This window comes from Lissotriton vulgaris, chromosome 4_1 (genome assembly GCF_964263255.1).
Source record: "Lissotriton vulgaris chromosome 4_1, aLisVul1.2, whole genome shotgun sequence".
NCBI lineage: Eukaryota > Metazoa > Chordata > Amphibia > Caudata > Salamandridae > Lissotriton > Lissotriton vulgaris.
Genome location: NC_141691.1, coordinates 662,021,338 through 662,046,152, shown reverse-complemented (window position 1 = coordinate 662,046,152; position 24,815 = coordinate 662,021,338). Strand labels below are relative to the sequence as shown.

At 44.1% G+C, this 24,815-nt stretch overlaps 1 protein-coding gene across 1 annotated transcript in view; it reads left to right on the top strand.

Annotated features, from left to right (window-relative positions):
• The first annotated feature begins 4,983 nt into the window (after positions 1–4,983).
• Positions 4,984–24,815, top strand: part of LOC147722400 (leucine zipper transcription factor-like protein 1) — a 353,962-nt gene continuing 334,130 nt past the window's right edge. The window contains exon 1 of the mRNA XM_086964922.1: positions 4,984–5,096. Within this exon, the coding sequence (XP_086821048.1) occupies positions 5,094–5,096 (3 nt within the window). The 5' untranslated portion in view covers positions 4,984–5,093. The remainder of the gene's footprint in view (positions 5,097–24,815) is intronic.

Below are 24,815 nucleotides of genomic sequence, written 5' to 3'. Positions count from 1 at the left end.
AGCAAGACTCATCCTGGACATCCCCCATCGCAACCACATCTCTGGACACCTGCAAGACCTGCACTGGCTCCCGGTCAACAAGAGAATCACCTTCCGTCTCCTCACCCACGCACACAAAGCCCTGCACAACCAAGGACCAGGATACCTCAAGAGCCGCCTCAACTTCTACGCTCCCAAACGCCAGCTCCGATCGACCAGCCACGCCCTCGCCGCCGTCCCCCGCATCCGAAGAGCTACCACAGGGGGAAGTTCCTTCTCCTACCTCGCCGCCAAGACCTGGAACTCCCTCCCGACTCACCTCTGCCTGACCCAGGACCACCTCGCCTTCAGGAAGCAGCTCAAGACCTGGCTGTTCGAGCAGTAGCGGACCCCCTCCCCAAGCGCCTTGAGACCCTCTGGGTGAGTAGCGCGCTATACAAATGCTTTGATTGATTGACAGTTGAAAGAGAAATTACTGTTGAATCAACAGAAGCAGAAGTTGCTGAAAAACAAGAAAACGAGCAGATCAAAGAAAGGCCAAATAAAAGAACTTGTGACCCAGATGCAGAAGGTGAAAAAGTAGTTCAAACAAAGAAAAGATGATAATTGACCAGGTGGAGTTAAAAGACTGAAATATACTCTAGTGAGGAGAAATTCAAAATGAAGACCAGAACAAAGTAACGAGGTCTCAAATCAAACAGAAAAAGAAGAGTCAGGAGAATAACTAGTACGAAAATACAGGAGAGTGAGAATTCCAAGCAGAAAATACAAGGTACCAGAATGGAACTACCTAATTTTGGAAGAAATTGAAAGTTCTGATCCAAGTGAAGAAAAAGACAGTTCTGACACTGAGCAAGTTTTTGAAAGCAAATTGAGGCAACCTTAAAAGAACTGTGAAAATTTAAGACGTGGTGAAAATTGTTAACTAAAAGAAAAACTGAATGACTCAGAAGATCAAAAGAAAAAGAAATTAAAAGAAAGGGGTAAAGAAGAAAGAAGAAAGCCTGTAGGTGAAGGATTATACCATTATTTTTTCCTGAATTTTTATTTAGCATTCATATGTTTAGAAAGATTTTTATTTTTTATATAGGATACAAAATGGCTAAAGCAGAAGTTACTGAACGTCCAAAATCTAGTTTAAAACGTAGATGTATTAAAGCTTGCTAATGTACTGTCTTGTTGTTAACATTTATGTGGATATTACTAACTGTCCTTGTACCTATTCTGGTGGTAACTAATGATGGAAGCAATACTAACGATGTAACAAGAGAAAGAATTAGTGATGCCACTAATGAAACACTTAATACTAAATTAGAACCATTGGATCAAAGTATTCTCCATCATGATAAATCAATTTGTGATTTCTCATTAAATGTGTTTACTAAATTGTTGCATGAATATATAGAAACCATGAATGTGATTGATTGTTATGTGTGCATGCAATTACCTTTGTCTGTCTCAGAGGGGGACACCTATCACCACCTACCTCTAACCTATGATTTGTCTTGCAAAGTACTAACCAGCCTATTTTACATGACGGGGAAACTTGAATACCACTACTCCAAAATAGATTTAGTATATTTTGAAATACCTGTAATTAAGGAGCTGAACAAAGTTTTAAGTGGCAAAAATGCATGTTATATGGGAGAGTTCTTCCATATCACTAAAACTTTAGATTTAGAATATGCCTATAGAAATAATCTGACTTGTAGTTTGCGGTGGAAGAAAAGATTTTCATAGAAATGATAGAAGGTAGAAGAGAACGATTCTAAAGAAAGGCTGCTGAACAGAAGTCATGGGTACCTCTGTGGGCTTTTAGAGAAGGAGATTATGAGAAAGGCGAGACATAGGCTGTAATGTGCCTGGACCGGGCCCAGAAAGAACAAAAACTAACTATAACAATTATTTCATTGGTAGAAGTGAATGTGAGCATACTTTTCAAATTACTGGAGGTTGGGGATTGAAAGGTGGAACTGATCCTGTCTTTTCAGGAGTCTTTTATGTATGTGGCAGAAAGGCCTATTATAGATTGCCTGCATACTGGTATGGAAGTTGTTATTTTGCTATTGTCGTCCCTAAGGTCTATCACATGGACCAAAGTAGTAATCAACTCAATAACGGAAAACAAGGATTAACACGCAGTAAAAGAGCAAGTTTTTCAGAAATAGTAGGTGATATTTTTGGTGCTCTGATACCCTCAGTTGGAGTCGTCCTGAATTCGCACAAAATTCTAAAGTTGTCCACAGTGGTTGATCATTTATCAACAGATACTGCTGGAGGGTTTTTGATTATTGATACCAAAATGGTTGCAATCAGATCAATGGTTTTGCAAAATCGACTTGCCCTTGATATTTTACTTGCAAAAGAGGGTGGAGTCTGTGGCATGTTGAAAATCCAACACTGATGTACCTATATTCCTGATAAAAGTAAGGGAATTGAGGGATATATTAAAATTATTACAAAATTACATGAGGACTTGACCCAACTGGAGGTTGATGTTGTTTGGGAGAAGCTTGGTAAGGGTTTCTCCTCTGTGAGTAAATGGTTTTCTAGCTTTGGAAGTAGTTTATTGGGGTTATAATAATGCCAATTGTTTCTGTAGCTATAGTAGCCTTAATAATATTAACAACATATAAATGTTGGAAGTGTAAGAGTGGGAAAAGAGAAATGACAGAATTAAAGAATGAACAAAGATCAAGAAAAAGAGAAGAGATGGAATTAGAAGACATGAAAGGGAAGTACTATGATATAATGAAAAATGTAGATGAGGGTGCCATAAAAATAGAGATGAGTACTGAGTTTTAGATAAAATTAAGATGGCACTCTGTATGGTAGGTATTTTATGATGGTTCCTAAAAGCCATCAGAGGGAGGATTGATGGAGCAGGGGTTCGAGAAAAGAAACCTGCTCGACTTAATACCCCCATAATACGTACTAACAGTAAGTAGTAAAGGAACTAACGTGCACTTGACACAAACATGAGGGAAATAGCTTTGCAGCATGCATGCATTAATATGAAATAACATATGAATGAACTAAACGTATCTGCTGTATGCTTTGGAGAAAACGAAAAACAAATGCATGACCAGGCTGCTTGTGCATTTCGTAGTTGCATGTTAATTTCAAACAAAAAGTAATGCTGGTTTCGTGCTTAAAGCTTATGCTAGGTAACTCCAATGAGGAATACTGCAAGGGAGGGGGTACACAGTGAAAACGATATTGTCATATAATTAATAAATGGTTTTTTTCATTTACTATAATGTGCTGGATGAAACTCCATCTTGTCTTAACTTGGCCAGAGTGGGAGGGGTGAGATGAGGAGTAGATCTGAAATAACAGAGGCAAGACAGACAAGCTGTGCACAGAAGAAAAATTGCCCGAGTTGAAGGTCAAAGTGACGTTCGTCTGCCAAGTGACAGAATTCATCGTGGGAACAGTCTTATTCTGCGGAAGTTGACAATTTTATGAATAAAAGTCTTCAAATGTATCTTATTAAAGAAAACGTGAGCATGTGTTAAAAACCTAACTGTGAGAAAGGATGCTGAACAATAAAGTGACTAAATTGTACGTGAAGTCACCATGGTGTGACAGAGCCACCCTCAAAGCTCACCAATCATTTGCTTAGATTTTAGTAATGTTTCAATGTATGTGGGACGGACCTTTAAGTTTTAGGGTATAACTTGGGTGCTTTTAGGGGTGTGGTTTAGACTTGCTGGGAGACTTGCGGGGAGGAAGAGAAGACGGCTGAATAAGTTGCTGATCGTCAGTTTGCAGGGAGACCTAGCTGTATTCTATCTGTCCTAATTTGAGAACAGTAATCTTTCTTCCCTGATTCTATTTCAGGGAACCCCCATCATCTCCTAGGGTGGTTTTCCTAAAGACGGTTAGGTTTGTATTTTATCTCTGACTCATACATGCAAATTGTTTGCAAATGTATGTTGTCTCAGAAACTTTTGTCTCTTCACCTATCCACTCCATCATAGCTAAATTGAATGTATTTATTAGATGAAGCTATTGTCTCTTCATCTATCCCCTCCGTTGGGTGTATTCTGTTTCGCATGTGATTTGCTGAAACTTTGGTCTCTTAATCTATCCACTCCTTCATGCATAACGTCATTTGTTTAAGAGATGAGTTTGTGTTCAATTGAAATTTGCTGATGTTTATCTCTCCTTTTGTGAGTTTCATTTTTTGCCTTTGTGACTGTACGCAATGAGCATCTACATTTATATTAAGATAAAGCTTCATAACTGTACCGAGAGTCTGTGGTTATTTAGCCAAATGAAAGGTTTAATTTAGATAGGACAATCATTATCATCAACTATTCAACTAATTGGTCCATCAACCAAGTAGAAGGAAAGTTGATTAATTAAATTAGTAGGCAGTCTAATGACATTATACATGGTTCACAGAACGAAAAGTATTGAATGTAAACAAATTTACCCTAGCGCATTAGGGATTCTGCGTGAATGAGTATTACCATTGTTATTGTATAAAGTAAGTATTGAGCCCTGATCAGGTATCGAACTCAAGCTGGATCAGCCGCATTATGTCTGTCGAGTTTGGAACTGGGGCTCCCGGTTCGAGCCTTGGGTCGGCTCAACAACCTCTTATTCTGGGCAAATCACCTATCTCCTCGCACCTAAATAAAATTACCTTGTGCTCATTTAAAGCGCTCCAAAATCTTAGTGAAGAGTTCGGGCTTTTCAAGTTGTAAAAATAAATCAATAAATCTTGATGTCACTGTCCCCGTAAAGTCGCGCTCATCCCTCCAGCTGCTGCTCCTGCGCGCTCTCTACTAATCAGGAAAATCTGTTGAGCTATAATGCAATACTTCTCGCCTACCACCCTTGTCTATGCTGCCATGTCAGCAGGAGCCAATAATAACGAAAAAAACGATGTAGAAAGCTCGCGTATCCCGTCCCCGTGGAAACTCGACGCATCTAAAACGTCATTAAAAAGCGGCTGTATCCCAAGTCGTCACTTCCGCCTACTGTTCAGCTATGCACCAATGGAAACTCCGGAGTAGAGCTCGTGAGTCTTATTCACCATGGCAACCGCATATCTGTAATCAACCGTCTCCGCTGAGAGCCCGTGGTCTTGCTTATCTTCGACCATGGTAAGTTTTATGGTTTCCCGACGCAGGGGGCGCAATCCCATGCACCCCACTTGTATAACGGGGCTGTGTTTAATTGCTGGAATATAACTGACTTAGCCCGGTAGTCTCTGCCGGGCGCCCTTCGTGATGTTTATGTTTAGAGCAGTCGGACGCAGTTTGCAGTTACTGTACAGTGGTCTATGGCGTCAACCGTCGCTCCTGTAGCCTATAACGACAGACATGTCCTGTTATTCTACCACGTATATTGCGCCGCACTTCTCCGAAACGTGTGTTTTAAACCCAAAGCCGATGAACCTTGTGCCAAAATGACCGTGTAGCTCATTTGACAGCAGTGATTTGTGCTGTTGGTTTTATAGGGAAATCTCCTGACGAGGAGAGCATCACAATAATACAAACTACGGTAAAGGGTGGTGCGGAAGACCCCTCTGCTACTGCTGAACTTTTATGGGCACCTCGGCACACGTTGGAAGCTGTGGAGTATAATTTGCAGGCCTCGCCTGAGACATTGCATGCGTTGTCGCTTGCGAGACATTTTATTAAATTAAAGAGGCTTAATGCCCGCATATTGCTTAAAGTTGGTTGACTTCTCATCGTCGCTCTTATTTTCGTATTTTTGGTTTTATTTCCTCTTTGTGTGTTTGTACCTCCCATGGTGCATGGCCAAAGTATTCTTTCTTTCCCATTGGCTTTCCTTACTCTGCTTGTACTTGACTGTTGCTCTATCTTTTTTTTTTCCATTTGGAGGAGTCTCTCCATAATACTGCATCTGTTTGCAGGCATTCTGTATCCACCCCTCTCCTGCTTCAAGCACCCTTCACTTGGCCGAGGAACTCAATTTTCAGACTGCATGTTTTCATTATATTTTTTAGGAATTTGTTGTATGACAGACATATCCTTCTGTGTTGCCGTCGTCCCTCTCACCCTCTCACCATCTATCCCTGTGACTTTTGACCCCTCTTCCTATCTTTATTACTTCAAACACGCTTCACCATAGTTGAGAAAGTTTATATAAATTGCAGACATGATCTCACATTCCGGTGCCCTCTCGCCACCCGTCCTTGTTGCCTTTAATTACTACCTTCCTCTCACCCTCCATACGTGTGCCTTTGAGACATAATACAGTAGTTCTTCGAGAGATTGTTAATACTCCAACCACCAGACCCACAGGGTGAGGCAAATAGGCAGAACAGGGCTGTTGGTCTTTAGAGGAGTGGGAAAGAACCAAATGAGGCTAAAGTGCTAACTGTTCGAGAAGAGTAAACCAAGTACTTCTGGGACAATAAGGAAGACGTACAATTATGTGAGTCATTTCCTGCCAACTCTTTAACAATAATCTCTAGATCAGCTGAAACAGAGGAAAAACAAATCGCTTCTTTCACCATCCCAGAACCAGAGCATCCACCCCAAGCTCCAGGAAACTGGGACAGAACCTTAGAAGGAGGCATACATTTTTTCAGGATTCATTTTGAAGTGGGTCCCGAACCTCCTGTGGATCTTAAGGAAGGTTGCTTTGGTCAATGTCAAATTCTTGGAGGAGCAAACCACTCTACTCAAGTAGTCCCCTTCCACATTATCCAGAACTTTGACTGCAGACATTGAGAGAACATATCTTTTCCCCAAAGGTACAGGAAGCATGCTTTCTTGTTTAGGGATGGAGATTGCATACTGCCCTCATGATTGATACAAGCAACTGCGACAATATAGTAGACCGTACTAAGAGATTGGAGGGGGGAAGTTGTGATTCGAGAGGGAAGATTCCTCTGCACACTGCTGTTAACTCTCTCCCGCTCGATGACCTCAGTGCTTCTGTTGGCATTCCCCTTTGCCTGAACTAGCGTTGCATCCAACCAATAGTGCTGTGATTCTTCGTTATCACTGAGGTCGACTCTGGATGTATCAGAAATCCATTGTTTACATTGCCTGAATCTGACCATCATTGAAAAGTAAATCTGATTTCTTGTATCGTCAAAATCAGCAGCTTCAGATTCTGGGATGCTGGTGGCCAATACTTGTGAAGATGCCACAGAAGTGGCCTCAAGAAAAGTCTTGCCCATTGCACTGTGAAAAAACATACTATGCCCCATAACCTCTATCCACTTGTAAGCTAATGTTTCTTTCAGAGAAAGAAGAGACTCCAACAGGTTTTGCAAATGGACAGCCCTTCCCAGAAGAAAGAATACTGTGTGGACAAATATTTGTAAATGGAACCAGTTGATATTTGGGTATATTCGGGAGAAAACCATGCTGATTTTGAGTAATTATGGTCTTTCCCAAATGTAGACTCAGGAGAAGATATGTCTGAGGATGGAGCAACCAGTCACCCAGGTATGGAAAGATTGATATCCCTTGAAGATGAGCAACAAGGTACTAACCACATTTATGAAGACCTTTGGAGCTGAACGAAGACCAAAAGAGAGAACCTGGATTGCCAGTGCTCAATCAATCAGACATTTATAGAGCGCAGCAAATCACCTGTTAGGGTCTCGTGACGATTGTGGCTGCTGCATGGTCGTATCTCATTCGAACATCCAGGTCTTGAGTTCCCCCGGAATTGCTGGAGAGAAGGGCCGGTTCTTAAATGCAGGGGAAGGGTGTTCCATGTCTTAGGTGCCAGGTGCACAAAGGAGTGTCCTCCGCTGTTGGTTCGGCAGATCAAGGGGGGTGTCTGCGAGGAAGCAGGAGGCAGACCAGAGGGGTCTGGTAGGTTGATGTAAGGTCAGTCATTTGTTGAGTTAATGCTGTCCTTCATAGTGTAGTGCTTTGTAGGCATAGTTCAGCACCTTGAACTGGCATCTCTTCTGTATCATGAGCCAGCATAGTTTTCTGAGGTGGGGTGTGATGGGGGGTCCTTCTGCGCAGGTTGAGGATGAGTATTGCTGCCACATTCTGTACTGTCTGAAGTCTCTAAGAGGCGTGCAGGGATTTGTACATAAAGTGCATTTCCGTAGTCCAGCCTGCTGGTGACGAGGGCCTGTGTGATGGTCCTTCTGGTGTTGACTGGTAGCCACCTGAAGTTCTTTCAAAGCATAAGTAGGTTGTGAAAACAAGCCAATGAGACTGCGTTGACTTGTTTTTCGAGAGCTTGCTGTACAGGATGATGCCAAGAGCATGCAAAGAGTGAGAAAGACTACTTTGATCTGGTTTTTCATGGTGAGCTTGCTATTCACCTCAACGACAGAGGTCGGTTGGTCCCCAGACCTCAACAACAGACTCTCACGCTACACACCCAACAGAAAACTCCGTTCTGCCGACCCGTCACTGGCCGCCGTCCAATGCATCCGCAGAACCACCTACGGGGTAGGTCCTTCTCCCACCTCGCCGCTAAGGCCTGGAACTTCCTCCATCTCCTACTACGACAGACTGAAGACCCGCTGTCCTTCAGGAGACTACTCAAGACCTGGCTTTTTGATCACTAGCTGCTGCGACCCCCTCCCCCAGCGCCTTGAGACCCTCGTGGGTATGTAGTGCGCTCTATAAATTCGCTGATTGATTGATTGATTCAGGATGATGCCATGGTTATGAGTGTGGTCTGTCAGAGTGGGTGTGGTCCTAGTTCAGTAGGCTACCAGGAGTCATTCCTATGGGGAGGTATTGTTCCCAAAGATCAGCACTTTCGTTTTTTCTGTGTTGAGGTTTAGGCAGTTATTTATCCAGCCAGCGATCCCAGTTATGCACCTGAGGAAGTTGGCCTTCGTGGTAGAGGGGTCTTTTGATAGTGAGAGGATGAGCTGGGTGTCGTCTGTGTAGGATATGATGTGGGTTCGGCCTTTGTTTGCTAATGGGGTCATGTAGATGTTGAACACTGTAGTGCTGAGGGATGAGCCTTGAGGGAGGCAGCAGATGATTTTCTTGTATTCTGAGGTGAAAGGGGGTAGCCAGATTCTCTGGGTTCTTCTGGTGAGGTAGGATGCGATCTATTTGAGGGCATTTCTTTAGAGTCTGGTGTGATGAAGCCTCTTGATAAGGATGTGGTGGGATACAGTGTTAAATGGTGCAAGGAGGATCAGGGCTGCGGTTTTTCCCTGGCAGAGGAGGGTTCTAATGTCGTCAGTGGCAATGCTCAGGGCAGTTTTGGTGCTGTGGTTGGTGCGGAATACGGATTGGAAGAGGTCCACAAGATGGTTGATCTCTATTTGTTCTGTAAGTTGGTAGGTGATTGCCTTTTGGAGGATATTGGCGGGAAAGGTGAGCAGAGAGATGGGATAGTAGATCTTGGGTTCACTAGGGTAGGCAGAAGTTTTCTTGAGAAGAGGTTTGTCCTAGGCGTGTTTCCATCGGGGAAGGTGGCCATGATTATGGATGAGTTGAAGATGGCAATGAGCTCGATACTGATAATTTTGCTCCCCGGGTTGAATATGTGGTGGGGAAAGGGGTCTGTGGGAGCTCCTGAGTGGACGGAGTTCATGATGTTTTGGTGCTTTGTGTGGTGAGCTGGTCCCAGGTGGTTAGCAGGTGGTCGGAGCTAGCATCGGGTTTTCATTTGTGTAGATGGCTATATGATACCTTGTTCCAGCTGTGGTGTGAGGTACTGAATGTCTTGGTGGCGGTGCTGGCGGATTCTGTGATAGTGAAGTGGACATCGGTGTGGCTGTCCGGGTGAACTTGGTGAAATGGCGTGTTCTGTCCAGGTGAACTTGGTGACATGGCTGTACTTGACTCTGTTGCTTGCCGTGAACGTGGGTTAGAGCGTGTGTCCTGCGTAGTGTGTAGGGTCGGTTACTAGTTGGGTGAAGTTGTACAGTCTAGATAAAACCACTGCCTGGATCGCTGTTTTGTGCTCATCCATCAGTAGAATCAGTAAAATCGCCCGTTTAAATGGAAGAAGCTGTTAGAGTAGACTTTATTAATCTGCTTTTGAAAGGATAGCTTGTTATCGGCATTTGTAGCTAGGCTCTTTGCTGCCTCAGTCGGGCATAGGTATTGATCAGAATCCTAGTCACAGTGGCCATCTCAGTGACCGGATCGATGGTGGTCCACTAACTAGTACCATCTCCACCATGTACCTGTTCAATTTCGAGGCGTTAAAAGCCATATATTGAGAAACATTCTCCAGACAACTCCACAAATTCTTAGGAACAGATTGAGACCTCCTCATTAAAGAAAAGCGCATTTGTGAGTCCTCGACATAAGATTTTAGTTGAAACCGGAAGAACAAAATCAAAGCAGATAGGGACACCATATATATGTTAAATTATCTGGCGCTCAAAGAGGAGGCCTGAAGATACCGCTTGCAAGAAGGGAGAGCTGTAGAATGAAAGTTAGTGAGCTTCACCATCTGTATTCTATGCCTAAACAACAACTGAGCCAATCTAGCACCTTCCCTTTTATAGGACTGAGCTTTAATCGTGTTAGAAGCATGGTGTGGGATGCTGTATTGAAGACCGCCCTTTAATGCAATAGGATTAGGGCTGCCTAACTACATCAGTCCACAATTTAGAATGCATTTTTTGTGACTAGCAACAAAGCAGATTCTGTGCACTGCTAAGCACAAATGTCTGATTGTGACAAGTCAAATAAATCATTGTTTTCAACAAATTCTGTCAGTTTCCTATTCAACTCTGTGAATTAGTTTTGCAATTAAAGGTAGTAGGGATGTAAGCCTACAGTTACTCAACACTGAGGGTTCTGCTTTAAGATTTTTCAACAAAAGAGAAACGTTACTTGTGTCCATCTTCGCTGCACTGTGACTGCAACTAAAGAGGAATTACCTTTGTCGGTCAACATCGTTGCACTTGCTTTTGCTAGAGAGTGAAGATTGAATGGAACTAAAGGGTACAAAGAGGATTCAGATTCTGCACGTAGCAGAATATTTTTAATACTGCACTGTCATACAGTAGAAACTTATAGTCAGGTCTGCTTTTCCATAGATGGAGCTTTTTTTGGTTTGCTAATAACTTTGGCCCCATTTGACGAATCTTCACAAAACTTTCACAGAGAAAAGTTCATTCACCTAAGCTGTTATGTTATGTTATGTTATGTTATATGTTGTTTTATATAGCGCACGGCTACTCAAAAGAGTGTCCCGGTGCTTTTATTGAGAACCTATAGCAGAGTAAACACAACACAGTAATATAAAAACAGATCAAGGAAACAGAGAAACGGGGTAAGTAGCCTAAAGAGCAAAAAGACAGGTTTTAAGGCCCTTCCTAAAGGTAAGCAGATTAGTGGCGCCACGTAGGGCCAAGGGCAAAGTGTTGGAAAGTTTCACGGTGATCCATTAAGTGGGGGCTGAGAAAAAAGGGGGGTCCCAACACATAAAATCTCCTTGCATTTTCCATAGACTTCTTTAAGACCGGTTTAAGCAAAAACTACTAAACTGAATTACACCAAATTCAGCAGGAAGCTAGATCTTGGTCTGGAGATTGTGCTTTTTTGTGATTTGGTGTAAATCCGTCAAGTAGATTGTGAGAAATCAAGGTTGAAAAATAATTGTATATCTGGATGTTAGAATCCACAAGAGTCTTGAGAGATTCTTGCGCGTGCAACAGATTACAAATAGAGAGTTCTGATTGGCCCAGTGACATTATTTCCCTTGGGCCATCTCGCTCCTGCAGGAGTGTGACTCCTGCAGAAGCGAGTACTCTGATGGCTTCTTTAAGACCAGTTTAAACAAAACGTACTAAACGGAATTACACCAAATTTGGCAGGAAGATAGATTGTTTTTGTGATTTGGTGTAAATCTGCCAAGTAGTGTTTAAGATATTAAGAGGAAAAAATTATTGTATATTTTAGCAATTGGGCTTGCAAGAGTCCCGTGGGTGTCCTGCGAGAGCGCAAAATCAAAAATGGAGCCCTGTGATTCGCTGAGAGGAACATTTTTTCTGTGAGCTGTTGCGCTCTTGCTGGAGCCAGCGGGTCCTATGAGTCTTGTGAGAGTGAGTGATCTGATAGTTTGGACACTTTGTCACAAATTCCTTGTCTATATTATGTTTCATCCAGCCTGAAATCGCATGCGAGACCAGGGTATCATTTTGCTCTGGTCAAAAATATGATTGGAATGGAACCTAATCTAAATACAGATATGTGAAGTTACCAACTAAGACTGTTGACCCTTTTCAGGCGCAATCTGTTCCCACGGCTTATGTGTTCTAGCCGTAGCTGATTTAAAGACTCTGACTTTCCTGTACGTATGTGTGATATTTCCATAGCTGATAACTTGCATACAGTCATGATTTTCTGTAGGGATAACAATTTGCATCTTAAATTTATACATCCTGACCGGCACTCTTTTTTTTTTTTTTTTTTTTTTTACAGTTTTTATCATCCCCTACAGTGTTATTTTTTTATCATGGTATCTCTCAGGTGTTTTTATGTTGGGTAGACTGTGACTCTTCTAAATTTGCTCTTTTTGTGTCCTTGTATTTTTTGCTGCTCGTGTACTTTCACTGTACTGTTTTGTGCTTGACATTTATTATTGTATTTTTAAAAGTGAATACATTTTAAATTGATTGAATTGCACAACTGATGTTGTTGTTACTGCCTACAGCGATATGTGTACCATTGAAGAAGCTTGTTTTGTGTAGGTCTACTTGTTTTTGATGATAACATTCTCTTAAGTGCTTAGTTGAGAAGAATAGGGTTGTTATCTTCTTGAGCAGGTGTACGTTCCTGTAATGGTATAACACACAGGTTTTTTCTAATTTCCTGGGTGATCTTTTTGCAATTTTATTTATGTTAAGTGACTCTTTTGTCATCTGGCCTACCAGAAAAAGATTATTAAAACAGATATTTTTTTGGCAGACTGAGGTAGCTGAAGCAAAGGAAGATCTGCGTATATCAAAATCCCGTATGCAAATGAAGTAAAGGGGGCTGAGGTGTTGATGCCGGAGTGAGGAAAAATGTTATAGAGTAGTTGTTTGTTGTTTTACAATTTTTGTTAAAGGTTGTTAAGCTTTTCGCTGAAAATCTTTTTTTTCCCCCCAACTGTGCTAGGCATTTTTTGGCTATTTGGGTTAGTTTGCGCTTAGGCCTCTGTAACGTTTTGACCACATAAGGTATCCATGCCAAATTTGCGTCCTTTTCTTCCAACATCATAGGGATTTTAACAGTACCCAGGGTTTGTCGATTACCCTGGAGGGGACCCAGAAATTAGCCAAAATAAACCTAACTTTTTTGTTTGTTTTGAAAAATGGGAAAATAGTGTTGCAGAAGAAAGCGTCAGTTTTTCCCCCTGCAATTGGTATCAACATAGGGTTCGTGGTTCTAAATTACCATCTTCCCAGCTTTCAGGGACTGACAGACATTTGTCAGAAAACCCAATTGTTTTATACAGTTTTGGCATTTTACTGGGACATAGCCTATTTTTGTTATTTTTTGTGCTTTCAGCCTCCTTCCAGTTAGTGGTAGAAATGGGTATGAAAGCAATAATGGATCCTGGAAAGCTATGCATTTCGGAAAAGTAGCAAAATTCTGCATTTGTGTAGATGCTTCAAGGTTTTTTTTTAATGGAAACTAACAGTTGAAAATAGGAAAAAATGAAAATGAGTTGAAACAGCCATTTGTGCCACGTTTTCACCTGTAACTTCTAAGTATGACAGATTTTTTAAAGCAATATACCGTTACATCTGCTGGACACTTCTGGTTGTGGGGATACTTGTAGGTTCACCAAGAACCTGAGGAGCCCAGAACCAATAACTGAGCAGGGACTTGCAATGGTGTTTCATAGTGAACTGGGTGTATAGCAATTCATTTGGTAAAATATAGAGTGAAAAATAGGTATGAAAGATACCTATATATTTCCTAAATGGGACCAAATATAGAGTTTAGAAATAGTAGCTATTTGCACATCTCCGAAATTGTGGGTACCCATACTAGCATGTGAATTATTGGACATTTTTAAAGTGACTACTTTTTTACACGTTGTCTTATAGTTGGAAGGCAGAAATGCATCGAAAGTCGATAGGTAATAACATTTGCTCTAAAATTCTGTGTTCCCCTCAGTCTCCCGATAAAAATGGTACCTCACTTGTGTGGGAAGGCCTAGTGCCCGCGACAGAAAACGGCCCAAAACGCTACGTGGACACACCACATTTTTACAGTGAAAACTGACCCTTTTATTGCAAAGTGCCTAGCTGTGGCGTTTGAACCCTAGCTCTGCTGGCACCTAGGGAAACCAAGAAAACCTATACATTTTTCAAAACTAGACACCCAGGGGAATCCAGGATGGGGTGATTAATGTGGCTCTCACGAGGTTCTGTTAACCAGAATCCCTTGCAAACCTCAAACTTTGTACAAAAAATAAAAAAGACCATATTCCCCACATTTCTGTGATGGAAAGTTCTGGAATCTGCCTGGGTCCACAAACTTCCACCCACCCCGCATTCTCAAAAGTCTCCTGATTAACCCACCAGTGTGGGTGGGTTAAGTACCCTCGACAGACAAGGGCCCAAAACGTGTTGTGGAGACATCAAAATTACCTATCAGAAATCGACCTGGTTTTGCAGGGGGAGGGGATGGGGCGCACCTGTTATTTTTCTCCCCCGGGCTCAGCGGCCATCTAGGGAAAACTACCAAACGCACACATTTCTGAAAACTAGACACCCTGGAGAGTCTAGGGAAGTATGGCGTGCGTGGATCCCCCAACGTTTCCCTACCCAGAATCCCCTGCAAACCTCAAATTTAGCTGAAAAAAATCACCTTTTCCACACATGTTTGTGTGGGATCACCGTCCCTGCACAAATGTTCTACCACCCAGTGTTTCCCTTGATCTCCCGAGTAAAATGATACCTCTTTTCAGTTTCGGTTACTGTGCAATGACGTCAGGGCGACGTGCGCGCTGATCGTCATTGCACAGAAACCAACCACACAGCCTAGGGAGCTGAGGAAGCTCTTCCTCAGCTCCAGAGGCAGTTGGGGGTAGGGGAGTATCCCTCTCTTGTCTGCACCAGAGGTATTCCCTGTGCCATGTGATCGGACTTCTGGGGGCCGTCTGACGCACATGGGCACCAGTACATGGGACGGCTCACCGGCGTCCCATGCACTGAAGGGGTTAAAGTAGTTGTTTGTAATGTTGTTACATTTTTTTGGTAATAAAGTTTTAAGTTACTGCTGATTTCTTTCCTTCTTTTAAACACTTTAATATTATTGCAGTCATGCAATGCTGATTCTATGGCAGGACCAGAGGCGAGGATTATGCTCTACTTTCTTTATTTTTCATCACTAGCAGTATTCAACTTTAACAGAAAAACTCTCTTTCCCATGGAACACCGGGAAAGGTCAATCACAGAGGTTAACAAATAGGCAGCTGCACACGTTCTGAAAGGCTGCTGGGATACCTCCTCTTTCTTTTCCTGCTCCACCAGCAGTTAAGTCGATTTCTATATTTCTGGCTATTGTGGCTTGATGCTGTTAATTTCTGCTTAATTGCATTGTGTACTGCCTTTTTTCTTGCAGCGCGAGCACTTTCCTTATCAGCAGTGATCTCGCCGCACTCTTCGCAGCTGCAGGAGCGTCTCTCGTCACTCCTTTCGCGGCCGTATTCATGCGGGACCTGCGGTAGCGCTGACGGCTGCTAGAGGTTGCCCTTGTAGGGCGACCGACGTCTCATTGCTCTGCGGGAACGCGTCTTCCTGTCTGTTTTTTTTCCTGTCAGTGCGTTCCCCGCCAAACTGCAGCTTGCGCCTGGAAGCCTTTACACCCGTGTGTACACGGTTCTGTGTTTAAGCAGCCTGACGCCCGTATCAGGTCTGTAGAGGCAGGGCTTGAAAAATCCGAAAAATGGTACTAGTCCTGCAGGTCTAGTACCCTGGAAAATCCCCTCGACCTTACTGCAACCTACTTTACCTCCGACTCTGAAAACGGAGCAAAAGCGACAAGATAATACGATTTAAAGGCATCTTTATTGCTCATTACCTTTGTGAGCAATAAAAATGCTTTTAAATCTTGTTATCTTTTCAGTTTTGCTCTGTTTTCAAAGACAGAGGACAAAAGTTAGTTTGTCCTCCTACTCACCAGAAAGGGCGAGTATTACCTAAAATAGCTCGTCCTCATCAATTCTCCCTCGCAAATGCGAGCGGGCGAGTGGATTTGTCGAGCCCTGAGAGGTGACTTTAGCACAAGTGCAATTCTGAGGCGAGTACACGTTTAAGGCTGTCATTGAAGTGGGGCTCGGCCCAGGCACACTATTACCCCATGATTAGTGGGTGAGAAGCCCCTAAGGTCCTTGTTACCCATATTCCTGCACTTGTGCAGCCCAAATGGAGGGTTTTCCAGGCCCACCAAAGCTCTAGAACCGCTGGCCCGTCAAATTTCTGTGCTGGGTGTACGCCTAATGTTGGTACATAGTTTGCCATGGAAGGGGATTATGTTGAGGAGGAAACCTTACAGGTTCTGCCTCAGGGGAATGCCCCCCTTACAGCGCCCCCCTAAGCGGAAGCAGGAGTCTGCTGTGGACCTGGGCGCATTCGAGCGCCTTAAGAAAACCTTCCTGCACGCCCATCTCTGAAGCCACTAAGGGCACTCGATGACCCTGCAGTGTGGGACGATGAAGGTGATGACTCCCCTATCGAGTCTCCTGAGGAACTGGGCCCTTCCAGGCCCTGGCGTCCAGCCACGAGTGGTGCGGAGCCTCCAGCGGACATGCTGGTCCCGGAGGATCTCCTGCACCCTCGTTAACGGAGTGGACTCTGGGAGATAAGGTGGCACAGTTTATGGCGAGCCTCATGAAGAAACCCCTAGATAGGGAGGTTATGGCCTGTCTAAGGGCTGAATGCCCACGCCCTGCCCTTGCGGGCAAGGTGGCAGTAACACCTAAAATAGATGCTAGAATGGCCACCTTTTTTCAGAAATATATTTGCAATCCCAAAAAAGGGATTGATAGGTCCTGGAGAGCTTGCCAGGACAAGCTTTTGGACGCTTGCAGCCCCCTCACAAAAATCTTGGATCTTGCGGAGGAGGCCAAAGCTTCCGGTTCCCCGCTTTTTCCTGAATCCGTGTCAGGCTGGGCCCAGCGTGCCATTGTGTTCCTGGGCACTGCTAATTGTGCCCTTGGCTGAGAGGAGGCTCTCCTTGTTGCTGAAAGTGGACCCCAAGCTTGGAGATTTGGCTTCCTCGGAGGCGGGTGCTGTGGCTGACAGGGGACTCTTCGGAGAGCATTTTGTCATGGTACTAACTAAGTTTGTCACCAATTTGGATAAAGCCAGGCTTCCATTAAAAGGGTGTTTCACCCTAAGGTTTTCATCGGGGCTGGTCGTTGCAGGGGGCACTCAGCCAGCCGTTTCTACACCCAAGCCCCTGCCAGAGGCTTCAAGAAGACGCAAGAGCAGCCCAGAGAAGAGTTCTTCCAGTCGAGGCGAAACCTCTGGAGGCTCCAGAGTCGCAACCAGAGGTCACTTCCAGACCCAATCAGGTGAGACTCTCCCTTTACCCCCATTTGCAGGTAGGGGGCAGGCTGGCACTGTTCTCGAACAATTGGGAGGCTATCACTTCCGACCATGAGGGTTTTTTACATAGAGTTTTACGGGACCCCGGTACAAGAGTCCCACCCTATCCCCTGGTCATTACGGCAGCCCAGAACGCCATGGTAGACAAAGAGGTAAAGGACCTATTACACAAAGGCGCGAATGCTTACTCCTCCCTCCATCCAAGGGGGTTTCTAAGCAAAATTTTTGTAGTTGGCAAAACAGATGGGGGTCAACGCCCGGCAATCGACCTAAAGGAGTTAAACAGCTGGTTGGTGTACCGACATTTCAAAATTGAGGGGATCCACCTGCTGCGCGACCTCCTGCGCCCCGACGACTGGATGGTGCGACTAGATCTAAAGGACGCATACCTGGCTGTCGTTTTTTTTCACCGCACCGCAGGTTTCTTCAGTTTCAGTAGAGAGGGCAACTTTACGAGTTCACAACACTTCCTTTCGGTCTGTCCTCCGCACCTTGGTGCTTCACCAAGGTACTCAAGCCTGCGATAGAGTACCTCAGGGCTCGGGGCTTCTGCCTCATCATATACTTAGACCTCCTCCTTCTTTTGGCTCAGTCTCCAGCCTTGCTTACAGACTAACTGCAAATGACTGTAGCTCTTTTGCAGGACCTCGGGTTTGTTATCAACAAGAAGTCCCATCTCAGGCAAACTACCTTCCTAGGCTTTGTCATAGACTCAGTCAACAAGACGTTAAGTCTCCTTTCCAGGAAGGTTCAGAAGATTCGTCGGGAGCTCAGGAGAACCCTGGCCAGATTCACCATTTCCCTCCGGCAAGGCTCCAGGATTGTAGGCCTCCCATCATCCTCCATACAGGCCATCTTTCTGGGGCCTCTTCACTACAGAGCCCTACAGAGGCTCAAGACCACCCATCTCAGGCAGGGCCTGCAGTATGTGGAGCAGGTTCCTCTCACGGATGATGTAAGGTTAGAGATGCGGTGGTGGCTGGATCATATAGAGGCCTGGAATGGGCGGGCCATCTTCGGCTCGGTCCCGGACATGGTCATAGAGTCGGATGCCAGCAAATCAGGCTGGGGAGCTCGCTGTGGGGACTCCTCTATAGGAGGAAAGTGGTCCATGGACGAGCAACGGCTTCCCATCAATTTCCTAGAACTGTTGGTGGGCTCCTTCACCTTCAAGTGCTGAATGAAAGACACGGTCAGCTGCAATTTCCTCCTCCGGATGGACAATGTCTCTGCTGCCCGCTACATAAACTACCTAGGTGGCACAAAATCCAAGGTGCTAGCGGATATGGCGAAAGAATTCCGGATTTTTTTCCTCAAGAACAATGTCTCTGTCACAGCAGAATACCTTCCGGGAGAGTCCAATGTTGTAGCAGGCTGGTACTCCCAGGTATGGTCGGATGTGAGCCTCTGGCAACTGGAACCCAGCGTTTTCCAGAAATTGCACGCCATTTGGGCCTCTTCTCTGTGGAGCTTTTCGCCTCTCGCCTGGATCATCAGCTTCCCAGGTTTTTCAGTTGGAAGCTGGACCCTCTAGCACTGATCACGGATGCCTTCCTTCAGGATTGGTTGACGGAGGCAGGTTATGCCTTTCCCCTTTCGTCACGATAATGGGCCTCTCAGCTCTGGTCCGCAGGCAGCACGCGAAGTGGTGTTTATCATGCCTTACTGGAGATCGCAAGTATTGTTTCCAGTTCTTCTGGAACTTTCCTGGAAATTCTCCGATGTTTCTACCCAGAGATCAGATGATTCTCCGCAATCCCTGGGGGAACCTCATCCCCTGATCTGGGGCTTATCAGGAGAAGCTCAAAACATCCTGCCAGCAGCATGGGCGGATGAGGCCAACAAGCGATACAGATCAGCTTGGTCCAGATGGGTGGGTTGGTGCCTTGGGAGGAATCAGGATCCCGTGGGGTGCAAGGTGGTCCACATTTTCAACTTCCTGGCCTCTCTGGCTTCAGAGGGTTTGGCATACTACACCATTAATTCTTATAGATAGGCAATCTCAGCGCGCCATGACCCGGTCCAGGGTAACACGACAGGCAAACATCCGTTTGTCTGCAAACTAATGAGTAATTCGCTTATCCCTGCCTCCTCTGCCTAAATATTCTATGTTGCGGACGTCAAGAAAGTGTTATATCTTTTTAAGTCCTGGCAACCGAATAAGTACCTATCCCGCAATGAGCTATCGGTGAAGTTGGCCATGCGTCTCTCGTCGGAGAGTCTCTGACGTAAGAGCCCTGGACATCCACGGACGTGTTTTTACTCCTTATTGGGTCACCTTCCATATTTCCCGCCGCACAAAGTCGGACTCAAGGGTGATCTCGTACACGGTTTTTGATAGGCAACCTAAACTGTGCGTTGCCTGAAGATTTATGGGAGTATGACGGTCGAACATCACCCCCATGGAGAGAACCAGTTACTGATATCTCTTAGGAAACCCTTCAAGGTTGTCTCTTCTCCCACCATTACAAGATGGATCAGATGGGTCATGCGGGAAGCAAGCATTAACAATTCGCACTTCGGTGCTCACTCGGTCAGAGGAGCAATGGCCTCCAAGGCCTTTTTTCTTGTGGCACGCTTCAAAGATATTATCAATGCCGCAGACTGGTCATCAGACTTCATGTTCAAAAGGTTCTATTTCAAACCAGTCGTGGACATGACTTCCCTGGTGGTGAACAAGCTTTGAACAACCATAATCTTCGCCTTCGGTCCTGCCACAGAATTAAAGATTTCTTAGTAGATACTAAGGAAAGTTTCAATTCTATTAAGGATATGGAGGCGAGTATTATTCCCGCCCAGAGTTTCCTGAGGATTCAGTCATCACCACCCTCTGCTATAGATCAGCACTCTGTATGGTAAAAGTATGAGCCAGTGTTTATTCTCTCGGAAAGTGTTGTATTTAATCAGACAGTAGTTTGCACTTTAACTTGGCATGTGATTGTTTCTTAATATTCTAATCTTCCATCTGTATTATGTTCCTTCTGTAAGCTTTGGTGTTAAGTTCGGGATTCATTTCTGTATCCTTCGGCTTCTTGTAGGATCCGAGCCTGCTAAAACGGACTAGTTGAATTCGACGAAGGCCGGATGGTCACAGTCAAGAAAGAGGAGGTACCCAGCAGCACCTGGCCTTTCAGGACGTGTGCAGCTGCCTATTGGTTGACCGCTGTAATTGACCTTTCCCGGTGTTCCATGGGAAAGAGAATTTTTTCTGTTAAAGTTGAATAGTGCTGGTGATGGGAAGTAAAGAAGCTGGAGCATAATCCTCGCCTCCGTGTCTTTAATAGAATTGAAACTTTCCTTCTTGTCTAATAGAAATTATTTCATTTAAATTGACAATTCCATTTTCAAGAACTGTAACTGTGGTGCCTGAATTATATTTATGTATGAGGTACTATAGAGAGATTACCCATTGCTAAAGTGCTTATGCTCACTCCCCTAAACATGGTTTGATTGGCATATACCTATTTGGTATATTTAATTTATTTATCACTCACTGTAAGAGTGCTATACTGTTAGAAATGGGGTCTCTTGTTGGCAGTGGTTTGCTCCCTGGCAAAGTAGGGACCCGCTCTGTAGTCAGGGTAAGGGAGTCACACAGCCGAAATTACCCCTGCTCACCCCTTGGTAGCTTGGCACAAGCAGTCAGGCTTATCTCAGAGGCAATGTGTAAAGAATATAAATAAATATATATATATATATATATATATATATATATATATATATATATATATATTCAGTCATAAGCTTTTATTCGATATGCAAGATATCTTATAAGCACATTTATAATACAATCAATATAATGTACAAAAAAACATTGCCACAAGAAGTCAGTATAAGATATTAAAAGAGATAAAAGGACGTAAAAGCTCGTTGATAAATTAACTAAAAAGAGAATTAAACAGCTACTGACAATCTCTTACAACGAATAAGCCAAAACTGCTTTAAAAATTTAGCTGTTCCGCACACAATAGGGGGGGAAGTGTCCGTGCTTAGGATACGCAAGGCTACTAAATGACTACGTGTGCCCATATTTCGGCATAGTGGTTTCAGCCAGAAACTCCTAGGCCTTGCGTAATCCGGGCATTCAAATAAGACATGCGCAATGGACTCAACCTTACTCGGGCAACATGCACAGTTGGGAGAAGTACGGGCCGCTAGTGACCAATTCGATACCAGAGCACCTAGCGGGAGGGAACCAACTCTAAATTTAAAATAAAGAGCTCGGTCAAAGGGGAGAGTGATCAAGTCCAGGTAGGGTTCAAAGGCCACAGTGTCTTTAATTTGTAGGAAGGCGGCAGTGGACCTGCAGTGGTTGGAATTTGTAATTAGACGCTCCGCAGTCCATTTCCAATAAAGCGCCTTGACAACTTCTTTTGGAGGGGCTGAGCGAGATGACCAGCAGTCTCCTAGTCCGATATTCTCCAAAAGCTTTTTGGTGTCACTTAACCATCTTATCTTAGCCCAACCCCCCAGGCTCATTATATCTCCCAGGGCATCAGCATAGGATTTGAATTCTTCGCTCCTCCAAATCCGTGTCCACAACAGGAGCGGGCGAAGCTGGGCCTGGTCTTTGATGTTTTTACATCCCGTGTCCATCCACACTGGTACTGATGGTGTGCTCAGCGGAACAGAGATGAGAGATTTTAAAAGCTTGCTCTCCGCTGTCACTAGGGCATCCAATCGGCAGTGGCCCCACAGTTCTGCCCCATACAAGGCTGATGTTGCTACTTTGGCCTTGTAGATGTCGAGTACTGGGGTAAGTGATCTCCTAGTTGAGACCCTGTATTCCCTCATGAGAGCACCTCTTACTCTCCTATGATTAAGGACCATTTTATCAATATGGTTTGCCCAAGTCATCCTATCCGTAATCCGGATACCAAGGTAGTCGAATTCGGCTACTTTCTCTAGGGGGATAGAATTAAGTGTAGGTGGGCGGCCCAATTTTTTAGGTGGATTTACAACTAAGTATTTCGTTTTGTCCACATTTATTATGAACCCTTTTGCAGCACAGAACTCCTGGAATCGTGTTAATAATTTCTGCAGGCCTTGTGGGGTCTTCGAGATCAGGAGCGTGTCATCCGCAAAAAGTAGGGTTGGGATGCGGACACCTCCAAGACAGGGGGCGTCGGCTGGTTCTTGTTGAAAATGTTTTACCACCCCATTCAGATATAATGAGAATAGGGTGGGCGCCAAGACGCAGCCCTGTCTTACGCCCCTGGACACTGGTATCTTCTCAGTGATATATATATATATATGAATCCAAAGTAACTTCGTCAATGTATCCTTCGTCTTGAGGGGGTGGCACACACATATATATGCAACGATGTTCCTGTTTCGCCAGTACTCGGCGAAGGGAAACCAGGTGGGGACCTCAAACTCGCCTTCACACTCGCAGCAAGCAAGACAACGAATCCAATGTTCAGGTGAAGAGCAGAGTGGATAATTTTTTTAATGAAAATAAGTGGAAAAATGCCCATCCATGACGCGTTTCGCTCCACAAAGGAGCTTGGTCACATGATGCGCCCCAGAGTGCATTGCAAATAAATAGTAAACATAGAAGTTAAACACACCCATAAAGTGAAAAAATGAAATAGCCATAATAGATAGACTAGTTTCACAGAACCGCTTCGAAATCACAACATAGTGTTCTCTAAATTCTGGTCATGGATCATATCTGATATCTTGTGTTTGAGGAACTGTATTATCTAGGAGGAAAGGTCTTTCGGGTAGAGGCTATTCTATACTGACTGCTAATGCGGGCATATGTGTCTACGTGTCTGCGTGTAATGCGAGGGGCCATGGGCCTACCATGGTAACTGGAGCAATGAATTTCTTGCACGGAGACAGAAAGGCCGGGCCCTTTGCTCTGCAGCTGGGGGAATGTTTACCTAAATCACTAGACAGGAATGTATTGTCGAGGAGCGGAACAGATAACTTGAAGGCTAAATACTGTTTTTGGCAGGCAGACCAGGCCGAGCCGGGCACCGCTCGCTTGGCAGGAAGTAAGGCAAGGGTCACGGATGCAGATCCAGGCTGTAGCTTTCTGAGGCAGAAGGCAAAAAGGGCTCGATGGCAGAAATCAGGGCCTAGCTCGGCAGAGCCAGGAAAACGTGAAAGTGCACCATGTAAAGACGGTGGCACGGCATACTTAGGAACAGAATTATCGACCCATCCAGGGTGGATCTGATAGAGGACATGTTAACGTTGGACGCAAATGTATTTGCGTCTTCATATCTGGTCATGGAGGGAAATTACATGTACTTGAGGCACGTACATGGAGCCGTTGGGGTCTACGTTAGGGGACACAATTGACCATAAAAATTCCAATTACCTCACACTGTAAGAGTGCTATACTGTTAGAAATGGGGTCTCTTGTTGGCAGTGGTTTGCTCCCTGGCAAAGTAGGGACCCGCTCTGTAGTCAGGGTAAGGGAGTCACACAGCCGAAATTACCCCTGCTCACCCCTTGGTAGCTTGGCACAAGCAGTCAGGCTTATCTCAGAGGCAATGTGTAAAGAATATAATATATATATATATATATATATATATATATATATATATATATGAATCCAAAGTAACTTCGTCAATGTATCCTTCGTCTTGAGGGGGTGGCACACACATATATATGCAACGATGTTCCTGTTTCGCCAGTACTCGGCGAAGGGAAACCAGGTGGGGACCTCAAACTCGCCTTCACACTCGCAGCAAGCAAGACAACGAATCCAATGTTCAGGTGAAGAGCAGAGTGGATAATTTTTTTAATGAAAATAAGTGGAAAAATGCCCATCCATGACGCGTTTCGCTCCACAAAGGAGCTTGGTCACATGATGCGCCCCAGATTGCATTGCAAATAAATAGTAAACATAGAAGTTAAACACACCCATAAAGTGAAAAAATGAAATAGCCATAATAGATAGACTAGTTTCACAGAACCGCTTCGAAATCACAACATAGTGTTCTCTAAATTCGGGGACTTTAGAATTTTTTAACAAAGGCCAATTAATATCGATGAAACCATATAATGGAATTTTGACAGGGAATGTATAAATAGACAATAGTTAAGACAAGTGTCAGAAAGTATGTATTTCATAGTCATTTTAAGTATAAAGAGCGAAAAATCCATATAGAAAATGTCATTATATAACCGACAGCTTTCTATACAGACAAATATATACAGTATGTACAATGACCTTTAAAATAGTCATTATTATACTCATCTTGATGTATTATCAAGTAGCAATTCCCAATTATCAATAGACAAATCCATGTTAAAGGAATCATATGACCGAAATATTCAAACAGTCCCTCATGAATAATTACTAGGAAGCAGCAAAATTTAA